This window comes from Rhinolophus sinicus, chromosome 12 (genome assembly GCF_057876585.1).
Source record: "Rhinolophus sinicus isolate RSI-liver-muscle chromosome 12, RSI-T2T, whole genome shotgun sequence".
Taxonomy (NCBI): Eukaryota; Metazoa; Chordata; class Mammalia; order Chiroptera; family Rhinolophidae; genus Rhinolophus; species Rhinolophus sinicus.
This window is the reverse complement of record NC_142512.1, coordinates 55,144,174-55,161,442: the sequence shown is the minus strand read 5'-3', so window position 1 is coordinate 55,161,442 and position 17,269 is coordinate 55,144,174. Positions and strand designations below refer to the sequence as shown.

Genomic DNA, 17,269 nt, shown 5'->3' with positions numbered 1-17,269 from the left:
TGAATGAATGATTCAAGTGAAGAATTTTTCGTTGTTTATGCACAGCCCAGAGACCAAAGGAGGAGAGAATTTCCTGCAGAAGGCCATGGTGAAGTCTCCAGTGATGCGAAGAAGACAAAGAGAATGAAAACTGAAGGAAAACCTAGTGGTAGGTGTCCGTTGAGTCACTGACCATAAGGAGTGCAATTTCACGGCACAACCTCTGCGGAAGTCTGTCTACTCACTAGAGGATGCAAACACTCTTTGATATAGTAATATTTCTTCTGAGGATAATATTTATTCTGGGGATCCTACATAGATCTTCATAGTTGTGCCCAAATAAGTAGCATCGCTGTAATGTAAAAAGATCACAGATATCCCAAAAGGACGTCACCGGGGCCTGGTAAAGTGAATGACATCCCATCCACAGACTGGAAGGCCACACGCTGCTCTGTGGAGAATGAAGCAACTCTCTGTAGAATGCTATGGGACAAGCTATTCTGTGAAGTGAATAACTACAAACCTTACTGAAAAACCCCTACGTAAATGGAAAGGCCACCATGTTCTTGGGTAGAAGACTCAATATCATAAACATCTCAGTTCTCTGCCACTCAATCTACAGATTCAAAGCAACTCCATTCAACATCCCAAAAGGTAGGGGCATGTGGGCTGCTGTGGGGGTGGGGAGGGCAATAGTCCTGCACCCTATGAAGGCTTAGTATAAAGAGGTGATAATGAGGACAGTGGTATTGAGCAGATATGAAATATTACACCCATACAGTAACAGAAATCCCCAAACAGCCACATGTCCATGGAGACTTGATCTATGGCAAAACTGGCACTGCACATACATCAATGGGGAAAGGATGGATTCTTTTCTAAAAACAGCACCGAGATGTTGGGGCATGTGCAGCAGAAGAAGAAGAAGAGAGAGAGAGAGATATAGATAGATATAGATATATATCAAAAAAAATCTGAGAAAGATACACAACTTCTCAGTAATCAGGCAAGGAGAAGACATTTCATGCTCTCAGATTGGTAAAATTAATACACCTGATAATACTTGTGGGGCGATGGGATTGCTCACCCATTGCAACAGGTCTATTTCATTTTTGTAAAAGTATATATATATATATATATATATATATATATATATATATATATACACACACACACACACATAGTTTAGGGATACAAACCTATTTGCTAAAATTACAAAATAAAGCACAAGAATGATTAACACAACATTCAAGGTTGTGTTTATCTCTTGAGGTGGGAGGAAGTTGGGAACAGGAAGGAGAACCTAGAGAGCTTTCAAGATAACAAGATTAATGTTTTATTTTTAAGTTGGGAGCCATATCTAAAAGTAGATATCTTAGTAAAAAAAAGATTTGAATAATTTAAAATAATTATACCGTGTTTCCCCAAAAATAAGCCCTAGCATGATTTTTCAGGATGACAGCCCCTGAACATAAGCCCTAATGCGTGTTTTGAAGCAAAAAGTAATATAAGACCCAGTCTCATTTTCGGGGAAACATGGTAGTAATATATGGTATATGGTTGGGACACAGTTTAGCATGATGGAAAATATAAATGAATTCAAGAAAGGTTTTTTTCTCCCCTCCCCCTCAAAAGCGCAGAGCCTTGTGTTTAGCACATTTCCATTAGGTTTAAAAGTAACTTAATATATGTGCTATGATTCGTCTGTGTGTCACAAAATATCTGTAAGAATGACCCCAAGAAACTAGTAATAATGGTTACCTCTGGGGAGGGAATGCAGACGGGGTATGGAGGGAGGGTTATCTTTCACTGCTCACCATTTATATAATTTGAAATTTCTCTTGTGCATCTGTTGATGGAAGGCTGTTGAGAGACCAGGGCATGTGTGCGTGCAGAGGCTGAAGGCGCAGATGGGGAGCACTGACGCACCCCCTCGCCATGCCCCTGTGTGACGCTCCACTGCTATATGGCCTTTTTTCCTTCCAGGATTTCTAAAATGAGCATCATTACAGGACTTGGGGGTGAGGGGCCGGGATGCCTTTTAACATAGTCCGTTCAAATAGCTCAGGGGGCTGGGAAGGGGGCTGGAGAAACGGGATGAATTAGAGACCCATGTTTGGAAAGGGGTTTGTTGATTGCAAGCTAGGGGGGCCCAAGCCCAGGCCGCTCCTGCCTGTACAGCTGTGCACTGATCTTTGTTTTGGAAACTGATCTACGTTCAGACGTAGGCGGTTAGAAGAGCCAAGGGGAAGGGCTCTGAGAATGAGGGTGGCAGAAATGGTTCCGTGCCTCTACGCCTCGGGAAGACCACGAAGGCCCAGGGGACCAGGCAAGGGGTCTTACAGTCTCAGCTCGAGGAATGATAACGCCCCTCCCCGTAGCCTTCACCTCCGCCCCGCTCCCATGTCTGCTCGGCCGACGTTCCTGAATAACGCGGTGGAAGGGGCCTGCGGGTGGGGAGCGCTGACGGCCCTCCCTCCGGTCCTTCCCCAGGCCCAGCTCGCTGAGCATCAAAAACTACAACTCCCAGTAGCTCCCTGCACGCGGCCGGCGCGCAGCCGCAGAGCAGAGGCTGCCGGGAGCGTGTTGCCCGGAGGCGGGACGAGCGCGCCGGGCGGAAGTCGGCCGCCCGCTCGGTCCCGGCCCTTCCCGCAGCGAGGCCCCAGCTTCCGCGGGACCCCGAACCAGCCCGCACCGGGTGAGTGAAGGCTGCGCCTGCCGCCGCCCGCGCTCTCCCTCGCGACCGGCCTTCCCCAGCGCCTGCCGCCGCCCCCTGACCCCGCAGGCTCCCTCCCTGTCTGGTCTGTTGGGGCCCCTTGACCCACAGGTCGGCTGTCCCCTCAAACTGGGGTGACGCCTCCCTCTGACTCTGAGAAACTGTCCCCTTCTGCTGACGGGTGGGCGACACCTACCCTCTGACCGGTAGGACTTTCTGTGACTTGAAGGCCCCTGCGCCGTCTGACGAGCGCCCCGCTCTGCTCTCGGTACCGCTCTCCGACCTGTGCAGGGTCCCCGCGTGGGGAGGGAGCCGCCGCCTGCCTGGCACCGGGTCACCCCTGCAGCAAGCCCGCCGTCCCCGCCCCACCCAGGCCGTGCCCTCCTTCCCCCAGCGCAGCCCACTTTCCTCCCTTTGCGCTCAAACTGGCCGCCCTCCCCTTCCCTCCGCTCCCCCGTCTGGTCTGGATCCTTCTGTCCCCGGGGATCACCACCTCCTCGCCATCCTTGGCGCGTTGCCCGTGCCCTCTGTGTCCCTTGGTGCCCTCTGTGTCCCTTGGTGCCCTTTGTGTCCCTAGGTTTGGCAGGCGTGAGCACCTGCCATCGGTCCTCCGTGTGCCAGGCCCCGCTTTCTCCTGAGCACCTGTGTCCCTCAGGAAACCCCTGTCTCTTAGTAGCACATCAGCCCCACTTCTCATTCCTGCTTCGGGGTGTGTGCTTGACAGCTGTTCCTACCACGTTTTCGACAAAGCGAAACTTTGGGAACACACATCTGCTGGTGTCACCTGAATCTTGCTGGCACTTGGGTGTAAGGGCCAAAACGTGACAAAAGCATAGTCACAGGCAGGTCCATGGAAAGGAGGCAGGTGCTCAGCCTCTCATTCCTCTCCCTTGAGGCGCTGGTTGAGTTAGATCTCCCTGCGCTGGGCTGCAGAGCGTAGTCCAGCCCCCAGCCCCAGCCCCAGCCCCCAGCCCCCAGCCCCAGCCGTCCAGCCCCCAGCCCCAGCCCACAGGCCTCAGCCGCAGCAGTGCAGCCTGAGCCTGGGGGCTCAGTGGGGCCTCTTCCAGAGCAGGGGTGGCCTCCTGGTGGCCATCCCTGCCGGCCTCAGTGACCTTCTTTTCAGCCCCGAGTGCCCTGCTGAGAGGCACGTTAACAGGCCAGCCTTCTCCCCTCTGGACGTGCAGGGGTGTCCAGTCCTGTGTGGATTCAGTCGGGCACTGTCACAAGGCCGCCACAGTGGGCTGGGACAGAGGATTCTGGGTCTTACTCTTTCGTGTCCAAATGAACCTGACCACAAAGGTGATGCTGCCTCGCCCGGTGGTGGAGGAAATCGCATATTTCCAAGGGTGTAGGGACCACTGTCACCTTGTGATCCCCCAGCTGTAAAAATCGGGTCCTTCGATACCTTCCATTAGCTGAAAGTCTCCTTTCTTCCCCTAAATGTGGTTCACGCCGTATTTTCATAGCCCACAGCAACGCAGTGAAGGCGTTGGTTTAGGCTGCTGGTACTTGAGGAAACTTCTACCCGCCAGTCCAGCTGCACCTAATCTGCCATGACTTCCAAGCCCCGAGCAGTGAGGAGACACCAGGGTGCCGGGTGGGGGGCAGGTCTTGCTCTGGGGGGTGTTCATCCCCACCCCCTGAAGGGGGCCTTTGAGGTGAGCGCTTGTGGACGCCCACAAATACACACGGCCCCTTTCATCTGAGTCTCAGGACTTTCCTGGCAGCAGTGTGGCAGTCGTCATGGCAACTGTATAGGGTGGGTGTATAAATGCTCTAGTGTTTTCTCTTTCAAAAACAGAATATCTCAGATCGGGGAATATGGTCCAGAGTCCTGAACTGGATCAGTATTATGACAAGGAAGACATTTCCGTATTGTACAGACGTTTGTGGAGTGGTACCCAGGAGACTGAAAGAAAAAATTATTTTCCTTCCAGTAACACTCTGGACTATGGAGATTTCTGGAAAGTTCTTATTAATTACCAACGTTAAGGGAATTTAAAATTTTTTCTATTAATTGTTTAGCACTTTTATGTTGATTTTCCTTTTCATCAGACCAAGACAAAGTCCTGATATTATATTAGCAAAATCTGTTTGGGAAAATGTTCGTTTTTCTGTTTTTGTCTGCATTTCTTCTGAATCCCACTCATTTATCTGTAATAGCGCTGCCATTAAATGGAAGTCACAGTTCCGGTTCCCAAGCAGAGTGCTCTGCCATCCCTGCCCAGCCAGGGACCATGCCGTGGGAAGTGAGGCAGGGCCGTGTGCACGTGGGGCCTGACCAGGTGCAGTGAGGGCGCATGACAGTGTGGGAGTGAGCGTGAGGTTGGAGCCCGTCTAGAATGGCTCGCTGGCCACTGTGCCTGGTAGCCCAGCGCTGAGGCACGCGGGAGAGCAGGTGGGCTCAGGCAGGTACGTCCACTGTCTGTGGGAGCAACCCTGACGTGGGCCGATCTTGGGATTATCACATACGCTTATTTCAGGCTCTCCGAAAAACAAGGCCAAGATGCATAGTTTTGTTTAGGACGAGGGCACTTTCAACTGGGAGGGCAGCTTTTTTCCGAGAGTCCGCCAAGTCTGACGACGGTCCAAACCATGCACACACGGTGGTGGTGGTGTAAGGATGAAGTGCAGGCTGTGGCTGTGCCTCCCAGCCCGAGGCAGAGCTGCGTGTGAGTCGTTCTGGCCCCGGGAAAAGCTGCAGGTTCTCCGTCTCCTTGTGGCCGGCAGAATAATGCCCATCCACACACCCAGAGGTCCACACCCTGACCCCGGGACCTGCGAATGTATTATCTGTCAAAGGGGGGCTAAGGGAGCACATGGAATTCCAGGTGCTTATCACCCGACCTTAAAATAGGGGGCTCATCCTGGATTAGCCAGGTGGGCCCAATGTGACTACAGGGCCCTAACAGTGGAAGGGGGTCCGGAGAGCATCAGAGGGAGTGATGGCAGAAAGGCCCTGGGAGATGCAACATTGCTGGCTTTGAAGGTGGAGGAAGGGGCCACAAGTCGGGGGCTGAGGGCAGCTGCTAGCAACTGGAAACGGCCAGGAGACGGGTCCTCCCTTCAAGCCTCTGAAAGGACCAGCCCTTGATTTTGGCCCAGTGAGACCCACGTCTGACTTCCGTCCTGCATCTGTAAAGTAAGTGTGTGGTGTTTAAGCTGCGCAGCCTGCGTTGATGTTACAGCAGCAGGAGAAAACTTACACACTGCTTGGGCGGCTGACTTAAAACAGAAACAAAGGACGGAAAAAGAAGTCACCTGAACTGTATTTAACTTGATTCGGTGAGCAGTCGTGAATGCCTGTCACGTAAGGGGCTGAGTAAGGGGCAGGCGGGCGAAGGGAGGATCCAGAGAGCTTGGTTTAGACGCTGTCAGCGCTGGTGTGAGGCCCTTGGCGTCTGTCTTGCCTGTAAGGAGTCTGAAGGTCAGTGCGTGTCACTCTACTTTCCAACCAGAAAGTGCACTTTGCCGGTGGGCAGACTGGGGACTCCTGCCTACAGTCTGATGGCTCTTTAGGACTGTTCAGAGTCCGTGGTGGGGAAGGAGAGGCAGCCACTCTGCAGAACCCAGGGCCTGGGGAGGACAGTGGCTGCCGCGTCCCTGAGGCAGGGATCTGGGAGCGGGCCACCTTATCTCCGAGCTGAACTGTGCTTCTGGCCCTCCCTGGATCCTGAAAGGTCAGAGTTTTGCTCAGGTAGCTGCCTTAAACCTGTTTGTTCTGCCACCTGTCCGGGCCACTCCTCCAGGAAACGGGAGACGTGACCCTCTTGGCTGTGAGCTGAATCTAAGCCTTGTGTCGGGTGCGGAGGCCAGCCTGAGGGTGAAGGTGAAGGTGGAGGTGTCTGAGCCTGCCCTGATTCTTGGCCGCAAGTGGAGGGGCTGCTCACTCTACTCCCTGGGTGTATACCAAGACCGTGCTGCCCCCCTGGAGTCGGGGGGTACCCTGGGGAGCCACAGACACAGCCCTTACACTGACACTAGTTCAGGCCTGTTGCACAGGAAACCGGAAATGCATGAGTGTCAGGGAGCCATTCTTGAGACCAGCCTGAAAGGGGGTGGGGGACTGGGGCTGGGGCCTTGTGGGTGGTTGTCCCTCCTCATGGTTAACTCTCTTCAGGCGTGTTGCCCTTTCCTGTGGCTGGCTGCTGGCTCCAGAAAAAGGAAGTCAGCAGGGGTGCGGCCTCCTGGGGGCTCTGAGCCTGGAGAGAACCTGAACAGGTGAGCCCAGCCAGCCAAAGAACCTGTGACTTTTACTGTAGCGACTGGGTCCTAATTTTCCTGGTGACATAAAACCAGCCCATTATGCTGCAGATGGTGGGGCTGACAAACTTGTCACAGTGAAGCATTTCAACTGCTTAGAGCTCTGAGGAGTGTGGGCAGGGAGAGATGGCAGCGTGGGCCCTGCTTCCGAGAGGGCATGGCTTTGTCCATTTCTCTCTCACCTCACTGGCTTATTTCTGTTGGGGTGCATGGCTGGCGATTTTTTATTTATTTATTTTTAATAAAAGTGCAAGCTCTCGCTCTGCACCAGGCCTCCCGCAAGACAACACAGGCAGCTTGCCATCAGCTTTCGGGAAAGAGCCGGCGTGGGGGCGTAGAGAGCACACGAAGAGGCATCTGACTGGAAACTTTTCTACAAAATGAAAGTAACTCCTTGCGATGCTACCCGAGGGGTGAAGACCCAGGCTGGGCTCCCCCAGCGGGAAGTCAATGTGGAGGTGACGCTACAGGGATTTTCTGGAAGGCAGACAGGGCTCTGCTGTCACCAAAGTCATCGTCCTCTTATTTAACGAAAGGTGACCTGCCCTGGGCGTTCTGCCCCTCCCTTAGTCCTGGGGAACCAACCTGATGGAGCAGAGCCCTTCCCCGCAGGAGCTCAGAGCCCCCAGGAAGCAGATGGTTGCGGCCGCTGCTCTGGTCTGTGCTGTCCCAGAGCCATGTCCCCATAGAGGCGGCACAAAGGACAGTGTTTGTGTCCAGGGCTGCTGTTCCAAGTCACCACAAACGTGGCGGCCGAAAGCAACACACATTTATTCTCTCACAGCTTCGATACCAGTGTCGCTGGGCTGAAATGAAGGTGTCCGGGGGCCATGCTCCCCCTGAAGCCTCGGGGAGGATCCGTTCTTTGCCTCCTCCAACTTCTGTGGTCCCCGCATTTCTTGGCTGTGGCCACATCACACCAATCTCTGTCTCCACGGCCACCTGGCCTTTTCCTCTTGTGTGGTTGTCCAATGGCCCTCTGCCTCCTTCTTATAAGGACACTTGGGACGGCATTTAGGGCCACCCGATCATCTCCCATCTCAAGGTCCTTAGTCACCTCTGCAAAGTCTCCATTGCCGTATATGGGGCGTTCACAGGTTCGGGGATCAGGCCTTGGTAACTTTGGGGCCCCTGTTGGCCTTCTACTGGAGGGAGAGAGCATACTAGTGAGGGAGGGGGCACTTCACTACCTACAGGGTGGGGGGGGGTGAGGGACAGTGGAAGCATGACTTACCTTGGTACAGCCAGGGTCTTCTAGATGGTTCCCTGTGGTCAGGAGATGAGCATCCCAGGTGGGCAGCACCACAGGCAGGGGTTTGGTGTGTGGACTTGGAAATGGCCCTGCATTGCGTTCTGCATGGGGATCAGGGGGCAGGGAGCCCGTGGGAGGAAGTGAGGCTTTCTCTGCCTGCTGAGGAGTTTCCTTTAGCAGGAAGATACCGGGATCTAGTAAAGTATTTTAATCCAGACTCACTTCTTAGAAAAGTCATTCTGTTGGGTGTATGGAAGATGGATGCAAGAGGGTATAGCCCAGGCATCGGCACACTTTCTGCCGTGGGTGGAGGGGCAGACAGGTTTGCAAGCTGCACAGCCCTTGACCCTGCAGCCGTGCCTCTGCCCGGCACTTGCATGAGTGGGCCAGCCACTTCCCGTCGACTTGACTTGTAAAGCCGGGCCCTCCACACACGTGGGCAGAGGTGCCAGTAAGGTGAGGAGGGCGACAGGCAGACAGGAGCGGGTGGTCAGCGCCGGGTTGTCCATTTATGGCTAATAACTCTGGGAAGTCGGCACTGTTCTATCCGAACTTCACACGTAAAGAAACTGAGGCCCAGAGATGCGAGGTCACTTATCTGTGGTCACACAGCTGATAAGTGGCAGAGCTCACTGGGAGGTCTGGGTCAGCAGGAGGCCAGGGTGAGCAGGGAGCAAGGCAGAGGCCGTGGGGGTGGGACCCATATCCAGAGCTGGGATGTGGCCATGTAAGGGGACCTGACACCTGCTGGGATGGGAAGAGATGAGACTGCTGCTCAGGGTGACTCCTGAGGGTGGGGGGCGGGGTGGGGGGCGGGGTGCCCTCAGCCAGGTCAGTAAGTTCCCGAGGGAACATGTTCAGGGTTCTTGGGGGCTGCACGTGCTGGCCTGGAATTTGGGGGAAATGCTCAGGCTTGAAGGTGTGGGGACCTCACTAGGGGTTCTGCCCCGGAGTCCACGGTCACCTTGGGGTTGATTAAGGAGAAGAGGTGGGCGGCAGGGGAGGAGCCAGCCGGGGAGGGAGACCGGCAAAGAGCATCACCAGGTGTCTCACCTGAACCTGCCGCTGGGACATGCAGTGGGATAGATACCCCGAGGGATGTGCCTGTCCGCCGGTCATCTCCGGGAAACGGGCAGCACGTGGCACTGAGCGTCCAGGAGGGACGGTGGGGGTGGGGGAGCACAGAGGTGTCGGGGTTCTGTCGTCCCAGATTCAAGGATTCACCACTCATCCACATTAGTTACTGACCTGAGAGTGTCATCTGGAGAACTGACGGTGACTCAGGTGGGAGATGTGGACTCGTGTGTGCCCTGAAGAAGGAACCAAAGGGGACGTGGGGCTGAACTGGCCCCGAGCAGCAGGAGGGCCCTTCCCTTCCCCCTGGACGGACGTGGGCAGCCTGGTGACCGGAGGCCTGGGCGTGCGGGCTCCACCCTGAGTCGGCTGCCGGGGGATGTGACAAGAATTCCTATGATGGTACGGTCGTGACGCAGTGTCAGAGGGAGTCGGGGCAGTGAGGGTGACACGTCACCATGGTGACACCGGTCTACGTTGGCAGCATGTGTCCACTGCGCCTGCAGCTCTGACAGCTGGGTAGCTTGACCTTGGGGCTGGGTCCCGTGTACTGAAGGTGGGGCCCAGGGACGGAGTTGAGGGGCTGTTGAGGAAGTGGGTGTAGTTTTCATTCTTTCAGCAAACATATCCTGAGTTTCTACTGTTTGTCCAGCCATCAGGCAGGAGTGTGAGCTGGAGTGGGCCAGCTGCTGCCCGTGCGCTCAGGCAGCGTGGAAATCTTTAGGGAACGCAGTCAGGCGGGGCGGGGGGCAGTCTGTCTGAGGAGCAGCCATGGGAAGAGCCTGAGCTGAGTGTTCAGGCGGGGGGCAGTGAGTCCTGCCTGGAGTGGACAAGGGCCGCAGTAGCCCAAGAGAGAAGTGGGCTTGTGGGAGAGTGGGGAGGTCTGGGCAGGGCCATGTTAGTGCGAGAGCTTCTTCTTAGAGCGGGGCCATGAGAGCACGTGGTGACACGGCCGGGTGGGCTCTCTTGAGTAGCAGGTGTCACGACTGCAGGGAGAGGGGAAAGGGAGGCCCTCTGTGTGGTTCGGGTGAGAAGGGGCCGTGGAAGCAGACAGGAGCCGACGGGGAGGAGAGGGCCAGCCGATCGGACAGGGCCTGCTGCTGGGGTTGGTGCTGTGCAGGGAGGCCAGGGCCGTACCTCGGGGTGTCGAGCTGGTGATGGTTCGTAACTGGTGCTCGACTCCACGGGTGACGTTCCTACAGGAATGTAGATCTCCTGGCATTGCCGTGAAGGTTTGGATCTGGGCAACTGCGGATGTGCTGGTCCCCGTCACCACCATTGTCCTGCGGGTTTGAGGAGAGAGGGGAGTATGACCTCAGGTTGAAATACTATGTCTAGAACGCGTGTTAGAAATCCAGGCAGAGTTTTGAACAGAAGGTGAGATGTAGAATTGAGAGCTCAGTGGCGACAGGGCTGCAATGACGCTGGGCGGCGGTGGCCAGGCTGGCACTGTCTCCCGGCACGGAGTCCTCAGCGACCAGCTCTGGCCAAGTGGGAGCCACTTCCCTGGGAGGAGGGAGCCCTGCACGGCTCACTCCAGGCACGGGCCCCACATGCCTCGCTGGTCCTCAGAGGCCGCATTTGTGCACCAGAGCCTGTGGCCAACACCTAAGAATCTGCCCTAAAGCAAGAGAGCAGAGTGCCGGCTTCCCGGAGACCCTTGCCGGGCTTGCCATCCTCAGAGCCAGTGCATGGCAGTCTGCGTGTGGGGGTCCCGGGGTGGAATGGAGCCTCCGCGTCCCCGCCTGGCAGCGAGGAGCGCTTGCCCTGACGCCCACCTTGGTTATTCCGGGAGAGGAGACAGAAGTGCCCAGTGGTCCTGCGAGGGGAGTTTCTGAGGCTGGGACTTACTGATTTACAGCTGAAGGACAGACACCAAGAGCCACAGCCGGGCTGACGCTCTGCTGATTCTACTCCCAACTTGGAGGCTGCCCCAGCCACAGACATTGCTGGCCTGGTGCCACCATGGCCATGCTGAGCTGCCATGGTCTGTGCTGGGGACATGAGCAGGGGAAGGGCGTGAAGAGCCACAGTTCCTGATGGCTGCCACCCAACGAGGCTGTGCCCGGGGGCCGGCCCAGGGCTGAGGCCAGCTAGGCCCCAGGTGAGCCCAGCTGTGCTTTGGAGCTGATGCCTTCAGACTCTGGTCCCTCAGTCATTTGCATGAACAGGAAGGTGCCAAGGGACAGGTGCCGCAATATACGTGCACGTGAATATTACAGAAACCTGAGCCAGGAGGAAGGAAAGAGCGAGTGTCCTAGGAGCTGGAACACAAATGAACAAACTGGTGGCTGTGTGACATGACGGTGGGCAGTGACAGATGCTAAGGAGGAGAGGAGGGTGCTGTCAGGAGCAGAGCCGTCAGGGAGCACTGCTCAAAGGAGGGGACATTTGATAAAAATGCAGCTCTGTGCCCACTGTTCTCCCTCGCGCCCACCCCCTCCCCCCTCCCCATGCCCCTGCTCGCCTCTTTGCTGAGACTGCACAGCAGCAGCTTACACGGAGCGTGTTTCTCGCGCTGAGCTTCCTATCTTGACAGCCAGGACAGAGGAGAGGGAATCATTTGCTTTGGAAAGACTTCCCATCTTGCTGAGTGAGTAAGCAAAGATGCTGCTCGAGTCGGGCTTAATTAGGCCAAGGAAGGCACGACGGCGCGGAGCCGTGGCAGTGCTGTTTGTTCTGGGTGAGGCAGCCTTCGGGCCGAGCCCCCGATCATGGGGACGCGTCGGGGTTTCCCAGGTCGCTGACCTCTGTCCTCCCTGCCTGGGTGTGCAGGTCCCGCCAGCCCTTCAGTCTGATGCCCGTCCAGCCCTCCGACCCCCTGGAATGGAATGAGTCTATGAACTCCCTCCGGATAAGTGTGGGGGGCCTTCCGGTGCTGGCGTCCATGACCAAGGCCGCGGACCCCCGCTTCCGTCCCCGCTGGAAGGTCATCCTGTCGTCATTCGTGGGCGCCGCCGTCCTCTGGCTGCTCTACTCCCACCGTCCGGCCCCAGGCAGGCCGCCCCCGCCCAACGCCCACAACTGGAGGCTCAGCAAGGCGCCTGCTGACCGGTACAATGACACCTACCCCCTGTCGGCCCCCCAGAGGACGCCGGGCGGGACCCGGTACCGAATCGCACTGATTGCTGACCTGGACACGGGGTCCAGGGCCCAAGAGGAAAACACCTGGTTCAGCTACCTGAAGAAGGGCTATCTGACCCTGTCCAACAGTGGGGACCAGGTGGCCGTGGAGTGGGACAAGGGCCATGACGTGCTGGAGTCCCACCTGGCGGAAAAGGGGCGGGGCATGGAGCTGTCTGACCTGGTCGTCTTCAACGGGAAGCTCTACTCCGTGGACGACCGGACAGGGGTTGTGTACCAGATTGAAGGCAGCAAGACCGTGCCCTGGGTGATCCTGTCCGACGGCGACGGGACCGTGGGCAAAGGTGAGTCGGCTCGGCCATCTCCCGGGCTCCAGGCTCCGGGCTGCCTGGCGTTGGCTTTGTCTGCACCTGCCGCGGGTAGAGCATTCACAAGTCTAGAAGGAGAGGGGGAACGTTGGGGAGAGCTTGTCCCCACCGGCTTCTCCCCACCACCCGGGAGCACAGCCTTACGGGGCCTCAGACCAAAGCACTTTCTAGAAGTGTGAGCTGGTTGCTGGAGGACTTCCAAGAAGGGGCCCTTCCCAGGACGGGTTTTCGGACTCTGTGCCGTGCTGTTCTCAACGCCTCTGGGAACGCGGCCCTTTTTATGTCTTAAAAGGTATCTTAAGAGCACCTGGGACCACACCCTCCAGGCGCTTTACCTGTAAAGCCATGGTGTCAGGTCGCTCTGCTTTTGAACTAAGACTTTATTAAAAAGGTACATCCCCCCTACTGCCCAGCCCTCCTTTCTGAAAACCCAGCAGAAGGAGGGTCTGTGTGAGCAGCCGTGACCCCACTCAACGTTGGCCGTGACTCGTGGCTCTGCTCTTTGCCAGGCAGACTGAGAGGTGGCCCCCGGGGCCCAGAGCCTTCAAACGAGCAAGTGACAGAATGCGTTAGGCACCGGCAAGGAGCGTGCGCTCACTGCCGATCCAAACCTTCCAGAAAGCTCATCTCCAGTGCGGCTGCCGAAGTTGGAAGGAGGAGCCTGGAGTAGCGGGGAGCTTGGGGGGCAGAGGAGATTGACAGCGGCAGGGAAGTGAGGCGCCAGTATTAGTTTAACAGGGATGTCCCGGCAGACAGTTCCTGCATCAAGTTGCCAACGACAGACGTCATTCCTGGAGGGGAGGGAGCGAGGGAGCAGGGAAGACACAGGTGGGAGGGCAGGTGCCCGTCTGCCCCCCCCCCCACTCTTGGGTAGGTTCCAAGGAAAGGTGTCCGATTACAGGCCCTCCGGGAACACAGCTCAAGCCAGGCTGTCCTGTCCCCACTCTCTGGTCACTGCCTCCAGTGAAGTCCAGCTCGGTGACCGCGGACGCCCAGGGCTGCCAGACCCTACAGGAGCCAGGCGAGCAGACGGCATCTCAGTCACGCCCCTCTCCTGTCCTTGTCCCCAGGCTTCAAAGCCGAGTGGATGGCTGTGAAGGACGAGCATCTGTATGTGGGCGGCCTGGGCAAGGAGTGGACCACCACGGCCGGGGAGGTGCTGAACGAGAACCCCGAGTGGGTGAAGGTGGTGGGCTTCAAGGGCAGCGTGCGCCACGAGAACTGGGTGTCCAGCTACAACGCCCTGCGGGCTGCAGCGGGGATCCAGCCGCCAGGTAAGAGCCCTGTCGCTGTGCTCTCTGTGTGCTTGATTTCAGCTCTGATGGCTGCCCCCTCGGGCCGGTGGATTCTGGGGGCAGATGAGCTTTTTCTCTTTCATTTCTCACTCACTTGCCAAATGGCCCCCTGCTGCGCACACTGCAGCCCCAGGCCAGCTGTTCTGGCTGTCCCCCTGGCCCTTGGGACCTGGGGCCTGGCACTTGACCACTGGAGGCTCGGTGGACTGGGCGGGTTCTTGCCCTCACCTCCCGAGAGGCAGTGTGGTTTGTGATGGGGTGTTGCTCCAGGCGTGGGGGACAAGACAGGACCCAGGCAGGCCTCATTTTCCACCTGGAAATGGGAAAGCAGTGGTGCTGCCTTTTCAGCCTCCAGGCAGCTCCTCCCACCCGCCCCGACCTCTTCATCACAAATCAGCTTGCTTGCCGTCTCGTTCGCTTCCCCTGGGCGCTCCCGGTGCCCTGTGGTCAGCACCAAGGAAGTGGGGGTACAGACACCGCGTGGCTGTGGCTTCTCAGCAGCTCTGGGAAGCTCGGTCGGGCAGATGGGGTGTGGGGACTGCAGCCTCTGTCGGTCTTTGTTACTCTGGATCCCGAGAACAAAAATGGGTGGAGAGTCCTCCAGGGAGCACGAAGGCAGCCTAAGGAAAGGCGGGTGGTGACGCTGCTGCCCCCCACGGCCCTCACACCGCACACGGCTGCAGCACCGAAGCGCACACTGGGAGAGAGGCCACCGTCCCAGGCGGTGCCGGTCCCGCTCGCTGTCAGCGCCCTGCCGTTGAGGGTCCCGCACACCCTGTCACGGGAGGGGCAGGGCCCCGGACAGCACTGACCTGGGGTCTGTCGTGTGTCCCCAGGCTACCTCATTCACGAGTCCGCCTGCTGGAGCGACACGCTGCAGCGGTGGTTCTTCCTGCCGCGCCGGGCCAGCCACGAGCGCTACAGCGAGAAGGAGGATGAACACAAGGGCACCAACCTGCTCCTGAGCGCTGCCCAGGACTTCGGCGATGTGTCCACCAGCCGCATCGGGGACGTCGTCCCCACGCATGGCTTCTCCTCCTTCAAGTTCATCCCCAACACCGACGACCAGATCCTCGTGGCCCTCAAGTCTGAGGAGGACGGCGGCCAGATCGCCACCTACATCATGGCCTTCACGCTTGACGGACGCTTCCTTCTGCCAGAGACCAAGATCGGAAATGTGAAGTACGAAGGAATAGAGTTTATTTAAACGAAAAATGAAGACATTGAGTGAGGCCGAGGGGTGGATGGTCTTAAGCTGCATCAGGACTCAAATTGTATGAAAACCGGAGGACTGCACTTTGCTGTGGTGTTTTGTTTTGCCCTTTTTCTTCCTGGGACTGAGGCGCAGCTGGGGTCTAGAGCTGTCTCCAGAGTCGGGAGGCCAGGCCCAGGCCTGTCATCAGCCAGACAGGATTTGTCAGCCCTCAGGGGCCTTCTCTGCGCTGCCATCTGCTGGTCGCAGCTGATCATTGCGGCCATCGTCCTGGGCCCGTCCTGTCTAAATCAGCCGTGCCCTTCCATCTGACCTCCCTTTCTTTTCTTTCCTTTTGTTCAATAAATATTTCCTGAGGTCCTGCTACGTGTCGAGCACCGTGCTCCCTCTGGGAACACAACAGTGAGTCCAAAGTGGACCTGCCCCTCAGGAGCTCCCAGGCCACCCCTTTTCTTCCTCCTGAACCTCGGGCATTACGGCCACCCCTCCAGGTCTTTGGAAAGAGCCTGTTTACACTGCAGGGTGTTCCAGGGCTGTGCAGCGCGGGCAGGCCTCTGGGAACGCGTCTGCCCAAAACGCTGCAGGACGTGGATCCCAAAGCCCACAGCAAACGATCGCGATGTCGTGCGGCGGATGCCGTTTCCTCCCCGCAGGAAAACGCTGTGGCTGCGTAGCACTTTGAAGTTTTAATGATGAACTTATTTTAATTACGGCAACTTCCGTTCTCATAAAAGGGAATCGCCAAATGTTAATCACACAGAGCAAAGTTCCACAGTTAATGAATTCATCCCCAGCCGCGGAGGAAATCGTAATGAAGCAGTTACAATTGGTAAGGCGAGTTTTTAAACATTTGTAATTGCCTTTTTCTAGCAACAGAAGCTGTCATGCCTTTAAAGCTTTCATGAATGACTTGGATTTTTTTTCCTGACGGGCTGGGACCCTAGGCTCCCACACGCCTCCCCTGGGCCCGGCCGCTGGGGCGTCTTCACTCTGGCAGTCGTGGCCGAGGCCGGCCTGACCCTGCGCTCTCTGGCCCTGGCCCTTGCGTCTCCTCTTCCTCGTGGCAGTTTCGCAGCCTCCTCTCCGTGAAAACTTCACACAAACTTGGGCTTGTTTTAGTCCCTGTGGTCTCTCCTCGATGCTGCAGGGTAAAGGCAGAGGCTGGGGACAGAGGTCAGCCAGGACCAAAGCTGAAGAGGGTGCCTCGTCCAGAAGCTACCTCACCCCTCAGGAGAACGTGGGGCACCGTGATGGCCCAGGAAGGGCCATCTTTTGAGCTCTGGCTGTTACTGTGTGAACCTCTGTCTCACAGACTTTCCTACTTTGAAGCTTGAATCAGCCACCAGGAGGGAACGCAGTAAGGGTCCCGGTTCTTGACACCAGGCATCTGTTCCTTCTGTTGTGAAACAAATGGTGAGAGAACGGAAACGAGCGATGGAATGTGACACATTTCTCTAGAGCTTGCCACCCCCTGGACTGTCTCATCCGACTCGGCCTGGCTGGGCGCCTGACCTCCTCCTTGATAAATGGCAGTGACGTTAGGGCTGTGTGATTTTAAAATACAGAGACGAGATGGGGAAGCCTGGAGGACTCGGGATGTCACCAAGTGGAGACCTTCCTGCAGCATTAACGTTGATTTTCAAGCTAGCCTTTTCCCCTCAGTATTCGCTGCTGTAAGCATAACGATTGTGTTTCTTCCTCCTGGAGCCATTGTTTTGTAAACAATAAAGTGCCAGGGGGTCTGTGATTGAGTCATCTTTGTCCCTTGTCTGCATTGGCCCCTTGCTGGGGACACACACACACTCACACACGAGAGGTGATTACTACACTGCTCACTGAAAGGTGTGCTGTGCCCTGTTGGGTCTCGCAAGGAGAGCTGTTGGGACAGGATGTGTGAGAGCCGCGGCACTCATGGGACGGGCACCTTCTCAGAGCGGGGAGCCTTTCTGGGACCCGATCATCCAGATGCCCTGCAATGCTTTCTTGGTTGTAGTGGTTAAGAGCTTAGGCTCTGAAGTGACTCCC

At 56.8% G+C, this 17,269-nt stretch overlaps 1 protein-coding gene across 1 annotated transcript; it reads left to right on the top strand.

Moving 5' to 3' along the window:
- The first annotated feature begins 2,204 nt into the window (after positions 1–2,204).
- CANT1 (calcium activated nucleotidase 1) lies at positions 2,205–16,995 on the top strand. Its single transcript, XM_019735598.3, has 4 exons — positions 2,205–2,677; positions 12,060–12,712; positions 13,807–14,010; positions 14,868–16,995. The coding sequence occupies exons 2-4, from the start codon at positions 12,082–12,084 to the stop codon at positions 15,236–15,238; spliced, it is 1,206 nt and encodes a 401-aa protein (XP_019591157.2). The 5' UTR covers positions 2,205–2,677; positions 12,060–12,081; the 3' UTR covers positions 15,239–16,995.
- Positions 16,996–17,269: the final 274 nt, after the last annotated feature.